General features: G+C 36.4%; 1 protein-coding gene across 1 annotated transcript; it reads right to left on the reverse strand.

The window, feature by feature from the left end:
- Positions 1-2,399: 2,399 nt before the first annotated feature.
- Positions 2,400-14,844, reverse strand: LOC133337450 (zinc carboxypeptidase-like). The gene is made up of 5 exons (XM_061545671.1): positions 14,680-14,844; positions 14,469-14,605; positions 11,231-12,012; positions 10,858-11,093; positions 2,400-2,459 (listed from the first exon to the last, which is right to left on the reverse strand). Exons 1-5 carry the CDS (start codon positions 14,842-14,844, stop codon positions 2,400-2,402), a joined length of 1,380 nt encoding a protein of 459 aa, XP_061401655.1.
- Between the last annotated feature and the right edge of the window lie 1,302 nt (positions 14,845-16,146).

Below are 16,146 nucleotides of genomic sequence, written 5' to 3' on the forward strand. Positions count from 1 at the left end.
CACCTTTGCTGCTAGATTGAGATGGGTGCGTACCTTGGCTGCCACAAGGTAATGGTCCGAATCGATATTCGCTCCTCGGATCGATGGGACGTCTAAAACACTGGATGAATGCCTTCCGTCTATCACAACATGCTCAATTTGATTTCTCGTTACTTGATCAGGAGAGATCCATGTAGCCTTGTGTATATCGAGATGATTGAATCTGGTTCTGCTAAATATCATGTTTTTTGCTGCCGCGAAGTCAATCAACCTCATGCCGTTGTCGGATGTTTCTTCCTGAAGGCTGAATTTTCCGACGGTGGGGCCAATGATATTTTCCTTTCCGATTTTTGCATTAAAATCTCTCAGCAGAATTTTAAAGTCATGGCCAGGGCAACGGTCATATGCTGTTTCTAGACTCTCGTAAAATATGTTATTGGTCTGTTCATCTTTATCTTCGGTCGGAGCATGGGCGAAAATGAGACTGATGTAGAAGAACTTCGCTTTTATACGGATTATAGCAATTCGCTCATCTACTGTAGTGAATCTGGAGACGAGGTCTTTTATACTCCTGTTGACCATAAATCCGCAGCCAAATTCATGTCTCGTTTCATGGCAGCTATAATACAGGGCGTAATCATGTGATTTACTTACGCCTGTCCCTTTCCATCGCATTTACTGTCAGGCAATAATATCGCCTTTGTAATTCTTGAGTATATCCGCCAAAGCGAACACTGCGCCTGTTCTGTACAACTTGCGCACATTCCAAGTTCAGATTCGCATAAAAATTTTTTATCTTACACAAATTTTTCCCGGTAATTTATGATTGGATGTGTAATTTTCTGCTTAAATATTTTACTCAAGATATTCAGATACACATACATATGTATAGAAAATGAATATTAGGTCAGAGGTATGATTACTTTTGATGCCATAACAACGCATCTTTCTTCCATAGGATGGCATGACTTACCGCGAAAATATCAGCAAAATCAATTTTTGTGTCTTCAACCCAAAAAAGTTTCCATTTCCTATATATAGGTTAATTAAATTCTCCTATTATAGTACGCTATAGGGATGATACGTATTTGGAACCAAATCACTCAGACAAACTTTGAAGTGGGAATCTGTAACCCTTCTTAAAATATAAGCTTAGAAAATGAATATTACTTCAGTGATATAATAACTTTCGATGCCATAACACCATATCCACGCGGATTTTTGTGAGTGATTTTATCCCCAAACGTATCAGGCTCATTTTTGTATGGATGATGTGTATTTACACCTACATTATTCAGACAAATTTTGAAGACGGTGTCTATAACCGTGCTTAAGATATACGCATCTTATAAGTTTAGAAATGTTAAGGTATGTTTACTATTAATGCTATAACTCTGCATCAACGCGGAATTTTAGAACTTTATCTAGCATATGTTACTTTCAGAGAATATCATGACATACTGTGTAAATTTAATTAACATCTGTTCAGCGGTTTTTGCTTCTATCGGTAGCATACAAACACATAGAAAATCACATATTTAAAATCGTTAAATTGACATTCTCTGATTTGCGACTTTAATGCCAGACATGTTTCATGGGGGGATACCATGAATAACATAAATGGGAATAGTTTTTATGATCACCTCCAACATCATCCATATTTCTTTACCAGAATATCTTCTTCTTGTCCTACTTTTCCTAATGGTTCATCATATTTGGATCATTTTCTTATCAGTTCTAATGCTATAGACTTGCCCAATCCAATTTATTCTACTTCCTGTTTACCAAGTTTTTCAGATCACTATCCTCTCAAGCTTAGCGTTAATTTTCCAAGTGTCGAAATTATTTTAAAGGCACTGCTTACTTTCATAAGCTACAAAAATACGAATTGGAATGATTTCAAATATGATGTAACTCAAGGTATTTTGGACCATTATCGGAATATAGGAATTTGACTAACGATGAAATCGATCAGTATATAGATGACTTTACTTCTGTTGTTAATTCGGTCTCTGAATTTCATTCCAAAAAATTGACTTGAAAAAAAGACAATTTACAGTATCAGATAGGATAAAACAGCTATTCAAAATGAAATATAATTGGCAAAACATAACAGGCGCAGTCCGGAATATCTGAGATCATCGAAACAAATCCAATTATTAAGTATAATGATAAAAAGACAGGTAGAACTTGAGCAAGTTACGAATTTCTATTATAAAATTAAAAATATTAAGCCGGGGCCAAAGGCGCATAAGGAAGTTTTTAAAATTATTGGTCATCAGAGATCCCGTCCGATAGACAAACTTGCAGTAGATGGTACTGTTATAAGTGATGATTCTGAATGTCTTACGCTTTTAAAATCATTTGTTTTAACGTTTATAATAACGCTGCTAGCCTTCCTTCTGTAAGTGAAGATTTTGCTAACGGATATATTGCAAACGTTCCACAGAACTGTCACGTATTTTCCAGTGATTCAGATGCTAGAAATCAAACAGGATGTGTAAATTTAACAAATTTAAGTGAAATTCTGGCTGTTGCTACCTCTATTAAAAATAAGAAATCTTTCGGACTTGACAAACTTTCTAATTTCACAATTCTTAAGTTTCCAACAAAGGCCTTTGCATTTCTTACCATTATCTTTAATAACTGCATTTCAATCGGCTATTTCCCAGAATCTTGGAAAGTCTCTAAAATTGTTCCCATAAAGAAAAAACCCAATAATGGTGACATATCTAATTTGTGACCTATATCCTTGTTGTTTAACATTGGTAAACTTTTTGAAATGATTATACGTATTAAAATGGATGTAGGAGTCACTCTACCGTATATATCTAATTCACAGTTCCCTTTAGAGACAAAATTGCGTACTTGGGAGTAGAGTTTAACAAACTATTTAAATTTAATTCACATGCTAGAAAAGCATTAAATAAGGCCCGAGGAATTTTTATTTTATTTTTTAAAATTCTGAACATTAAAGCTTTGACTGCAAGTACAAAATTAATGTTGTACAAGACATGTATAACGGCTGTTTTTTGTATGCCTTTCCTGTCTGTTTTGCATATCAACAATTGTTGTGAAAGAGCTAGAGGTTTTTGAGAGAAAATTTTTGAGACTTTGCATCGAATGTATGTGTCAATAAGAGATATTCGAATAATTTTTTTTATGAAAATTCAAAATTGCAACGTATGTCTACCTATATTTGTACGATCTTGGATAAGTTCAATGCAAGATTAGAGTTTCATGAAAATGTGCATATGAATGAGGCATGTAATAGTCAAGTGAACATTGGTTGGTATAACACAAATTATCTATCACCTATAGGTAGAGATGGTATTTACCGGGTAAACACCCAAGGGGTGGGTAAATACCGGGTAAATACCCATTTGCGGGTATTTACTATATTGAATCGGTAATACAACATCTTACACCCTATTCCCGGGTTTCTATTATCAAATCGATTTAGAATGGATAGTTTTACGATATTTTAAAGACGTGGGTAAATACCCGAGTTTTTACCCAAAAATTGGGTATAAACTCATTAACTGCCGAACCACTTGACATAGGCGGCCAAAATTTTGACACATGTTTCTAATGTCAAAGCAAATATAGAAATCCAACATGGGGTCCCTGGGTCCAAGTTTTGAAATAGCCCTCATATAACCATATTTCCCGATTTAAGGTATTTTTTGTCTATTAGACACATTTTACAACCAAATTGGCTGTAATTTGGCACAGAGTGTTCTTTTTGAGTACAAAAGGCCCATGCAAAATTTTATGTATGTAGGTCCACGTTTACTGGTAGCCCCCATACAAAGGTACCCCTATTTTGAGTTTTTACCCAAAAATTGGGTATAAACTCATTAACTGCCGAACCACTTGACATAGGCGGCCAAAATACAAAGGTACCCCTATTTTGAGTATTTACCCAAAAATTGGGTATAAACTCATTAACTGCCGAACCACTTGACATAGGCGGCCAAAATTTTGCACACATGTTTCTAATGTCAAAGCAAATATAGAAATCTAACATGGGGTCACTGGGTCCAAGTTTTGATATAGCCCCCATATAACCGGATCTCCCGATTTAAGGTATTTTTTGTCTATTAGACACATTTTACAACCAAATTGGTATAATTTCATATCAATGCAAATACTAGCATGGGAAATGGGTCTCTGGGTCCAAGTGTGGATATAGCCCCATATAACCGTACCTTCCGATTTTGGCCAATTTGATTGGATGGAATTTGGCACAGAGAGTTCTCTATGAGTACCAACTATCCATGCAAAAAATGTCTACGCTGATCCACGTTTTCTGTCCTATATAACGATCCTGATATTGAGTATTTATATATATTTATAAACTATTTAACAGCCTTGTCGTGTGTTCTGAAGACCCCATTTCCCATGCACGAAATAATGTTAATATTTTAACCTTTTGTGTCAAAAACAACAATTTGCATGAATATTTGGTGCAAACAGAGATCTCATTATGCCAAATTATAACCAATTTGATCGTAAAATGTTTCTAATAGACAAAAAATACCTTATATCGGGAGGTACGGTTATATAAGGGCTATATCAAATCTTGGACCCAGAGATCCCATTTCAAATACTAGTATTTACATTGATATGAAATTATAACCAATTTGGTCGTAAAATGTGTCTAATAGACAAAAAATACCTTAAATCGGGAGATATGGCTATATGGGGACTATATCAAAACTTGGACCCAGGGACCCCATTTTGGATTTTTATATTTGCTTTGACATTAGAAACATGTGTACAAAATTTTGGCCGCCTATGTCAAGTGGTTCGGCAGTTAATGAGTTTATACCCAATTGTTGGGTAAATACTCAAAATAGGGGTACCTTTGTATGGGGGCTACCAGTAAACGTTGACCTACATACATACAATTTTGCATGGACATTTTGTACTCAAAAAGAACACTCTGTGCCAAATTACAGCCAATGTGGTTGTAAAATGTGTCTAATAGACAAAAAATACCTTAAATCGGGAAATATGGGGGCTATATCAAAACTTGGACCCAGGGACCCCATGTTGGTTTTTTTAGATTTACTTTGACATTAGAAACATGTGTGCAAAATTTTGGCCGCCTATGTCAAGTGGTTCGGCAGTTAATGAGTTTATACCCAATTTTTGGGTAAATACTCAAAATAGGGGTACCTTTGTATGGGGGCTACCAGTAAACGTGGACCTACATACATAAAATTTTGCATGGACATTTTGTACTCAAAAAGAACACTCTGTGCCAAATTACAGCCAATTTGGTTGTAAAATGTGTCTAATAGACAAAAAATACCTTAAATCGGGAAATATGGTTATATGGGGGCTATATCAAAACTTGGACCCAGGGATGCAGTGACATTAGAAACATGTGTGCAAAATTTTGGCCACCTATGTCAAGTGGTTCGGCAGTTAATGAGTTTTTACCCAATTTTTGGGTAAAAACTCGGGTATTTACCTAAGAATTTACCGACGTCTTTAAAGTATCGTAAAACTATCCATTCTAAATCGATTTGATAACAGAAACCCGGAAATAGGGTGTAAGATGTTGTATTACCGATTCAATATAGTAAATACCCAAATAAATACACACAAATGGGTATTTACCCAATTTACCGGGTATTTACACAATTTACCAGGAATTCAGTTTTACGAAAAGGCACTGACCGGTACACATCGTGGGTAGTTATTGATTTACCTACTTTTACTTTTTTGTCTGTTCATTGCTTTGTATCATTAGTTTTAAATTTATAAACCCTGGATAAATTATCCCTTCTTATTGTATTAGTCTTGGGAGCAAGGATGTACGTAACTTTAACTGATGTATACCCAGATTTTATGTCCCATTTCATGTAAAAGCTGGGCGCTGTAATATCTGTCACTGCATTACGATAATACATTATAGTCATAAGTCCTTCATATTATGTATCATACTTATATATTAACATTGTTTAAAATAAATAAATTTTATTTAGTTACTTAACTAAACTTGATTCATCGATATTATAAGTTGAACATATTGCATATTTTTAGGCGGTTGTACAAACGACCCGTACACAGCTTGTCCGTAATAGTAAATTTATTTGATTGAAGTCTCATTTGCCTATCAAAATTTGTTGTTTGAAGAATAAATAAACAAACAATATTTTTATTCGAACCAAAATATACGTGAGTATATTTTTCGTGTTCCGGTTGCTATTTCGCATATTAAAAAGTTGACAGCAAGAGAAGACTAAGGCATGAATTCGCCACCCGCTAGAACTTATTTGATAGGCCATGTGTATAACTGTATTCAGTTCCCACAAAGAGTCTATTTATTTTCAACGATGCTTGAGATATAGTGCAACCAAATCATAATGCTTAAATTAAATACTCTTAATATAATACCGATTTGCTATGTTGCCCAAGACTGTTTTAAATTTTCTTATAAATATATAATTTTATGTTAATGATACACCACAGACGCAACGTCTGACCGATTGTTATCAGACTATTGAACGTAAGAGGCCGTTCAAGTATTACGTAAGCCGATTTATTGTCATCTCCTCTTAAAGTGGCCCACACACGTTAAACATGTGCGTTCGATCGGTGTGAATCGAAGCAATGTTTGACGTGTGTGGTACGATTTGCCGGTGCGCACACCGATCGAAAGAAATTAAAAATTTTTAATTTTTCGTTGTGCGACGCGCACATGTTTTACGTCTGTGGCCTGGTGTGTGGATATTTTCTCATTTGTTGCGAAATTTCGTGGAGTGCGGATCAGCGGACAATGTCAAACATATGCACAAAAAAAAAACGTTTTGGAAGATTTTTGATGTTTTTTACACATATTCTACAGTGTGGCAAATAAAAATATTTAACCCGGAATAAAATAAAAGTATTTAATAAATTTATATTAAATTAAAATATTTGGTATTTTTTCCGTCACCACTATCGCTGTCCATCTCAACGCTTCAAAAATAAATACAAAATTAAGTTTTGTGGATCCGTTTGACGTGTGTGGGCTGGGAGCTTTACACCGATCGAACGCACATGTTTGACGTGTGTGGCCCACTTCAGATATATTCCCATATAATTATCTCTCAAATTGGCGGTATTTGGAGTAATTTTGACACATCAAAAATATCATTACGATATGGACGATAAAAACTAATACAAAATTCAAAACAGGTAACAATAAAATAGAATGTTTTGATAAAAATAAAAAAAATCGAAGTAAGAAATTGTTCTGATTGCACACAATCCATAGAGATTAGGGCCTACTTCAACAAATGTGCAGTGAAGCGAGTGGATTTTGCACTTTACACTCATTTTACGTCATAAAAATAAGAAGTAAAAAAGCGTTAAGTTCGGCCGGACCGAACTTTGGATATCCTCGACCATAGATATACTGACAGGTAATAGAAATGAAAATATAAAGAACATACCAAAAAGTGGACCTATACCGAAATTTCTAAAAACGGATTATGTAATCCATAATGTAAATCATAATACAAATTTCAGAAAATTTTAATGGATAATTATACCCTCAGCCTTATGGCATATGAGGGTGTATATACTTTAAAACGGTGAAAATGTTCTTCATTTTTGCCCATCCCATTATTTCTTCCAAATCTAGTTCAAATTCGAAGATGGGGAAAGTCGGTCCACTCCTTCTGGAACATCCACACAGAGACTAGGTCTAAATACGGCTGTAGTTCATTATCGATCCTTACGTTCTAATTTTTTATCTCACTATCCTCCGCAGGTGAAATGATTACAACAGAGTCTTAGAACCAAACTCAAAACGCGGAACAAATCAGATAACTATTTTAATATAAAAAAATCAGATAACTATTTTAATATAAAAAAGGGGGTTATATGGGGACTACCCCAAAAAGGGGGCGAATATTAAAAATTTTTGGTAGGGAGGGGGCGAATATTAAAAATTTTTGGTAGGGAGATTTGTTACCTTATACGACTACAAAATACTAAATTTCAGCAAATTCGATTGAAAAACGCGCTCAAGAACCCCAAAAATACGTAAAATTGGGGGTACCCTTATATGGGGGCTATCCGAAAAAATTGACTAATACTTATAATTTTTTGTGGAGAGATTTGCTACGCAATAAGAACTCAAAGTACCAAATTTCAGCGAATTCGGTGGAAAAACGCGCTCAAGAACCCTAAAATACCGAAAATTGGGGGGTACCCTTATATTGGGGCTACCCGAAAAAATTGACCTATATTTATAATTTTTAGTATAGAGATTTGCTAACCAATAAGAACTCAAAGTACCGGATTTCAGCGAATTTGGTCGAAAAATGCGATCGAAACCCCCAAAATACCGCAAAATTAGGGGTACCATTATATGGGGGCTATCCAAAAATATGGACCCATATTCATAATTTTTAGTGGAGAGATTTGCTACCCAATAATAACTCAATGTACCAAATTTTAGCGACTTTGGTTGAAAAACGGGCTCAAGAACCCCAAAATACTGAAAATTTGGGGGTACCCTTATATGGGAGGTATGCCTAAACGTGGACCGATATAGCCCATCTTCGAACTTGACCTGCCTGCAGACAAAAGACGACTCTATGCAAAATTTTGGCGTTCTATCTCAATTCGTTTAGACGCTAGAGTGATTACAACAGACAGACAGACGGACATGCTTAGATCGTCATAGAATTTTACGCTGATCAAGAATATATACCTTATAGGGTCGGAAATGATTATTTCGATGCGTTACAAACGGAAAAACAAAACTAATATACCCTCCATACTATGGTGGAGGGTATAAAAAGGGGGTTATATGGGGACAACCCCAAAAAGGGGGCGAATAGTAATAATTTTTGGTAGGGAGACTTGTTACCCTATACGACTACAAAACACCAAATTGCAGCAAATTCGGTTGAAAAACGCGCTAAAGAACCCCAAAATATCGAAAATTGGGGGCTATCCGAAAAAATGGACCTATATTCATAATTTTTTGTGGAGAGATTTGGTACCTATTAAGAACTCAAATTACTAAATTACAGCTAATTCGGCGGAAAAATACGATCAAAACCCCCAAAATACTGAAAATTGGGAGGTACCGTTATATGGGGGCTACTAGAAAAAGTGGACCTATATTTATAATTTTTTGTGGAGACATTTGAGACCCAATAAGAACCCAATGTAGCAAATTTCAGCGAATTCGGCTGAAAAACGCGCTTAAGAACCCCAAAATACCGAAAATTGGAAGGTACCCTTATATGAGGGCTACCCGAAAAAATGGACCTATATACATAATTTTTTGTAGAGAGATTTGATACCTATTAAGAACTCAAAATACTAAATTACAGCCAATTAGGTGGAAAAATGCGCTCAAGACCCCCAAAATACTGAAAATTAGTAGGTACCGTTATATGGGGGCTACCAGAAAATATGGACCTATACTTATAACTTTTTTGTAGAGACATTTAGTATCCAATAAGAACTCAATGTACCAAATTTCAGCCAATTCGGCTGAAAAACGCGCTCAAGAACCCCAAAATACCGAAATTTGGCGGGTACCCTTATATGGGTGCTATGCCTAAACGTGGGCCGATATATCCCATCTTCGAACTTGACCTGCCAGCAGACAAAAGACAAACCTATGCAAAATTTCAGCACCCTATCTCAATTCCTTCAGAAGATAGCGTGATTACGACAGACGGACTGACATGGCTAGATCGACTTAGAATTTTACCCTGATCAAGAATATATATACTTTATAGGGTCGGAAACGAATATTTCGATGAGTTACAAACGGAATGACAAAATTAATATACCCTCCATACTATGGTGGAGGGTATAAAAAGGGTTTCTTTTGAGAATAGGCACAGCAACTTAATTAGACAATTTTCATATTGAACCAGCAGCTTCCGAACCGAACCTCCCAAAATAAAACCTATGTGCATTGGTGATAACCTCATAGCACCTTTGCTGCTACATTAAAACGATTGCGAACCTTGGCTGCTACAATCGATATTGGCTTCTCGGATCGATTGAACGTCTAAAACACAGCACAACACAACATGATCTATTTGATTTCTCGTTGCTTGTTCGGAGGAAATCCAAGTGGCCTTGTCTATATCGAGATGCTTGAATCTGGTGCTGCTAACTACCATTTCTTGACTGCCGCGAAATCAATCAGCCTCATGCCGTTGTCTAATGTTTCTTCATGGAGTCTGAATTTTCCGATGGTGGGGCCAAAAATATTTTCCCTTCCGATTTTTGCATTAAATCTCCTAACAGGCATTAACATGTCATGGCCAGGGCATAAAAATATGTCTCTGGTCTGTTCATCTGATTGTCTTATGTTGATTAAAAATTATTGAATTTTTTTAGAGAAAGTTTCATAGCCCCCATTTCGATATTTTAATGGTTTTAGCTGGATTATCCCAAAATGTGTCTGCAATTAGGATTCTGGAGTCTAAAATGTGATTATTTTTTCACATCTGTTGATATAAAAAGTTATATTCAAATGTTTGACACATATAGACATTGTGTCCGTATCAATAGGGACCCACCTCATTTAATTTTTTTTTTTAGGTTCTAGACGCATTTAGGACATCATTTTGCAATAACATAGTATCCATATAAAGGTCCAGACTTCATTAAGAAATTTTAAATATATCCACCACGTGGTGTAGGGTTCCACACGGCTGATCTAAACTATGTTTTAGTGTTTAATGTTAACATCCCTTTAACGCAAACGCCGTGTACAATTTCTATCAATCAATACAGCTGCAAGTGGGAATTTTTAAATCAAATCAAATATATATTATTTTCTCTTCAATTCAATAAATATTTGGTAAGACATTTCAACAAAAATAATAACATCATAACATTGACAATGGAAACAATATTCTTTGGACCAGAATTCCTAAATAGCTCTTCTTTTTCAGCGGCTGCAACCATTGCAATAAGACCATCTGTAACCTCCTCGCACACTTCTTTGATTTGATTGGGCGGCAGGAAGAATCCATATTCACCATAATCGCGCAATTCAATGGTACCAGTATAGGGGATTTTCTTGACACCATATGCCCAATCTTTGGATGCTCCAGACACATAACCAGATACTGGAAAAAAGGAAAAGAAAAATAAATGAAGATATACATAAGCATAAATGGTACCGAAAAATTAACAATAAAACGAGAAATTCAACTATATTTATTTCCTTTAGAATAAAACCACAAAATTTTAGAATCATACTTACTATTAATTGTTCCCGTCGAACCATATTTGAATACGGTGCCATATTTCACTTTAGCCGCATCCGCAAAAGCCTTAGCAATTCGCATCATCTGATCATAGTTGGGTGGAAAGATATCACTTGTATGGCCATAGGGGAGTAAAACCAAATTACCATACGAATGGAAGGGTACATACATTTTAATGTAATCATCGGGGAAGGAATTAATAAATTTCTGCATATTAATAACTTCTGGTTCCGAGTCCGGTTGGGAGCCACCATACCAATGATCACAGGGCTCATTGAAATTCCATGCCGACAATGCACCCCATTCGTAGCCAAAATTACGATTCAAGTCGGTACCATAACATATACCCGATGAGTTGGAGAAACCAGTGGGCTTGCGATTTTTACGCCACAGACGTTCTACCGTGTGGGTGTACACAAAACCATCAGGATTCACCACGGGTACATATATCCAATCGTAATTCATTAGTAATTTGCGTAGATTTTCATCGTTGGAATTCAATAGCTTATTGAAGAAGCAGGTACTGGTCGCTGAAGAAATCCATTCGATGGCATGCATTTGACTTTCAATGAAGATAGCTTTGTTATTTGGTTTATAGGAAATTTTCACCGCCTTCATTGGTCTTCCTTCATAAGAATAGCCAAAGGTGTAGGGTGTAATTAAATCCGGAAATGAGACAGTTAGGTTGTCGACAAAATTATAAATATCCTCCAAATTGTGAAATTTATCCCAACTCATGCCAGTGCTACGCGCCCTGGGAAGACTGTCCTCTATTACTCTGAAAGAAAGAGAATAACATAATTTTAAACAAGGAACAAGTTCGAGTCGGACCGAATATTTTATACCCTCACCGTGCACTTGCAAAGTATCTTAAAACGATCGGGACTTTTAAAAATGGGTAAATTGTTATCGGAATAAAACGAACATGCCAAAATGATCAATATACCAAAAGTTGGGGTCTGGTTTTTAATACAGACCGACTCAAGATGGAAGAAGGTACAGGGGCTGGCGTCTACTGTGAAAAGCACTTACCTACAATTTGGATAGCAACTGCGATGTTTTCCAAACTGAAATCTTCTCGATATGGAAGGCAGCAGAATTGATACAAATTAGAATGCAAAGATCGTTGAACCGGTGACTAGTCAAGCGGCTCTTAAATCCTGTAGAATGGCGTATGAGGTCGTCTTAGAGTGTAGATAAGCTTTCTATCTGTCACCTTTTCCGAAAATTTGCGGTGCTCTTTGAGGTAAGGGTCATGAATTCTGACGCAACGATCCTAGGTGCAATGTGTCAAAATTTATCTGACCGACTCTGCCAACCGAAAGAACAATCTCAATGTTGAACCTGACCAAAGCTGAAATGGATACTGGTACTTCAGCAAAGCAACACTTGGGTACCGAAAACCACCATCAAGAAACCCATGATACGATCAGGAGTATCGTAATCATGTGAAAAATGCTGCGTATAGGGCAACACGTAATGCGATGGAGAATTATCGGGAGAAAAGGAGTGAAAAAAAGAACGAGAAAAACGTGAGCGTGACCAAATCGAGATTACAGGAGTCAGAATGAAGTCCGGAAATTTTACCAACGATTAAAACATCAAACCGAAGGATTTGGTGGCGGTGAGGAATATATCCCAGAACCAATAAGAGATGACTGTATAGAGTGTATACCACCTAGCCACGGTGAGGTCAGAATATCAATCAATTGGTTGAATAATAAAGCAGGAGGTTCCGAAGCGTTACAAGCCGATCTATTCAAGATAGGTGGTCATATCCTGGTGAGGAGCATGCACATGCATTTGGCTAGAGGAATACATGCCCAATAATTGGAACATCAGCATCCTGTGTCCCGTGCACAAAAAAAACGAGACGACAGGCAAAACGATATGTGCCAAATATATTGAAATTAGTTTCCATTCCATCGTATAAAATTGTATTGGATATCATCAATGCGGCTTCAGACGAAGCAAATCCACTATAGACCAGATTATTACACTGCCAAATCTTGGAAAAGACCTACCACAAATACATTGACACATTTTACCTATTCGTCGACTATAAAGCCGCATACGGCAGTCCTATCCGAGCAGAGGTGTTTAAAGTTATGTCTGCGTTCGGCATTTCTGCTAAATTAATACGGCTATGCAGGATAACATTAACCGGCACAAGGACAGCATTTAAAGTCGGAAAGGACCTATCGGAGCCCTTCAATACCGAACGAGGATTCAGACAAGGTGACAAGGTTTGTCATGTGGTCTTTTTAACATCCTGCTGGAAAAGGTCATACGAGACGCAAACGTGAACAGAAATGACACTCTGTACACCAAACAACACATGTTACTCGTCTACGCCGACAACATCGACATAATGGACCAAACATTGCGAGCGGTAACAGCCACTTTTGAACAAATTGATAAGGAGTTTGGCTGTAAATGGTGGGAAGACCAAGCTGATGGCATCAACGCACAAGTCGTCCAGTAGAGTCGGATCAACTGTGGAACTTGAAAATTACAGCATTGAGGTAGTCAAAGTTTTTATATACTTCGGTACCGCCATAAATAAAACTAATGGCTTCTTAGAGTGTTTGAGAGATATCTACTTGCCGATCTGCGTCGACGGTGAATATCGGTGTCGCATGAACCACAAACTATATCATCGATTCACGGACATCGGCCATGTTGTGCGAATGGATGGATGGATGCCCCAGCTCAACCGAGCCTAGTAATGGTTTAAGCAGACGGAGAATGCCATGAATTCGATGGAAAGAAGAAGTGGAGGATGGCATATCAAAGCATGGTCTTTCAAAGTGAAAAAAACGTCGCACAAAATCGACGCGCCTTTAATTTTTTTTTTTAAGTTCGGCTTATAGAACAAATGTTCTGTTTCGAGCTACATTTTCACATAATCACAACTCAAAATATTAAATTGCAGAAAATTCAATTGACGGTACGGGCGTCAAACTTCAGAAAATGGGAAAATTTAGGAGGTAACTTTATATGGGGGCTACCCTGCCATATAGGCAAATTTTCATCATTTTTGCTATGGAAATGTATGAAAGCTCACTATATCAAATCAGAGTCAATTCGAATGAGAAACGTAACGGTATATCCAAAATGTTAGCAGAATATCTGAATTCGGAAGATTGCGTGATTGTAGACGAACTTAACCATATCATAGTTTTCAATATATGACCTTAGATATTCACCGATAAATTCGTATTCCAAACATACCTTTGCAAATCCTCAATGGTTACACGATATTCCATTTCATAATATTTCAATTGTTCCTCAAATTTCGCTTGATTGTGTGGATCAATGGTCACGTCGTAGCTATTCTCCGCCGCAGTGATTTCATTCAAATATCGAACCTTAAAGCCAACAAGAAAAATTAAATTAACACTTCGTCCTTAGCACCCACACACACGCACACATTTCAACATACCGGTAAAATATCTCGCAATTTTTTCAACTCATTTAATTGTTGTTCATTTTTTATGTAGATTTTATAGACTTTGAAATCGTCATAACGGACCATACCAGGTTCTCCGGCCGCCAATGTGGTGGCCACAAACAAGCCCACAAACACTACAAGACCCGACAACTTCATTGTAAGAACTACAGAAGAAAATATTTTTTCAATTTACTTTTTATAGTAGAAACACAAACAATTTTGGATACAACTTCGCTACATTCGATAGCTTCATATCTAATATCTAAATTTTGATAAGACCACTGTTTATTGCCTATTTTATGATTGCAGAATAAAATCATGCAGGCCGTTCTTCGTGTGTGGCATTTATAGAGATCGTATATTTTAAAAATATCAGAAGAAATCTGAACTTTAGACAAGCTATCGCAGGAAACATATGTGTAGTATAAATGCTAACAAATACGAGGTTTGTTCAAAAAGTATTCGGGAATTTCGGAAGTTTCTTCACAGTTTTCTTCAATTACAAAGAATATTTTGGGTAGCAATATTGCTCCGATTTTCCCCAATTTCAATAGGGTTCGTCCTTAGTGTGTGCTGTGCTGTGCCAAATTTCATCCCATTCGGATAATAAATGCGACCTGTACTTTGTGCGCAAGAGTACATGGACGGACAGACGGACATGAACTCAGAAAGTGATTCTATGCATACTCTCAAAAGGAACCATGTGTCCATATCGTTTCCTTTTGCCTCTTACAAACATATGCACAAAGACATAATACCCTGTACCACAGTGTGGTGAAGCGTGTACAAAAAATTACCACCGTTTTCGATCCACCTTATTAAAATTTTATGTTTATCTTGCAGTTCGTCATCAGCGTCCTCGACACCCTTATCTGTTATATTTATATATTTCATAAATTCACTGCTCTGATTATGGCCAACAAATGGGATCTCTGGCTCATGGTGCAAGGGTTCAAATCTTATAATTGACAAGCTGCCTTTTTATTAAAAAAAAATTAGGGTAAATTTTTCTGATGCTCAAATATTTGAATATTTAGATCAACGGTTATTGTAAAAGTGTATTCTGGTAGCTGTGGATGTTATAAACTAATATTTGTATATAAATGGAGATCACATGCTGCAAGAACGGCATAAATCAAACAGATAATAAACGTATATGTTCGGTCGGGCCAAACTTTGTATAGCCTCCACCATAGGTATACTGACAGATACTTGAAATGCAAATATAGGGAACATACCAAAAAGTGGAACTATACAGATAATTCTACAAACCGATTTATGCAAATCAAATGTACACCAAATACAAATTTTTAATGGTGATTTTTCCTAAAATCTGAAACCCCTAAACCGTGGACTTATACTGATAATGCATGGTAGAGTATAAAATCCTCTAACTACTCCAATTTAGAGTGCCATGTAATTTGAGGCTATGCCTAAAGGGGGACCAATACTGATTAC

This window comes from Musca vetustissima, unplaced genomic scaffold, assembly GCF_032173495.1.
Source record: "Musca vetustissima isolate MV318-11 ecotype Yass unplaced genomic scaffold, APGP_CSIRO_Mvet_v1 utg7945, whole genome shotgun sequence".
Lineage (NCBI taxonomy): Eukaryota > Metazoa > Arthropoda > Insecta > Diptera > Muscidae > Musca > Musca vetustissima.

Bases quoted from the DNA above. Each gene is read 5' to 3' on its own strand.
- LOC133337450 (XM_061545671.1), bottom strand. From the start codon at position 14,844: ATGAAGTTGTCGGGTCTTGTAGTGTTTGTGGGCTTGTTTGTGGCCACC. The intron at 14,606-14,679 runs GTATGTTGAAAT...GTTGGCTTTAAG, and splicing joins AATTGCGAGATATTTTACCG to GTTCGATATTTGAATGAAAT. The intron at 2,460-10,857 runs GTTATGATGTTA...TTTGATTTCTAG, and splicing joins ATATTGTTTCCATTGTCAAT to CATCTGAATCACTGGAAAAT.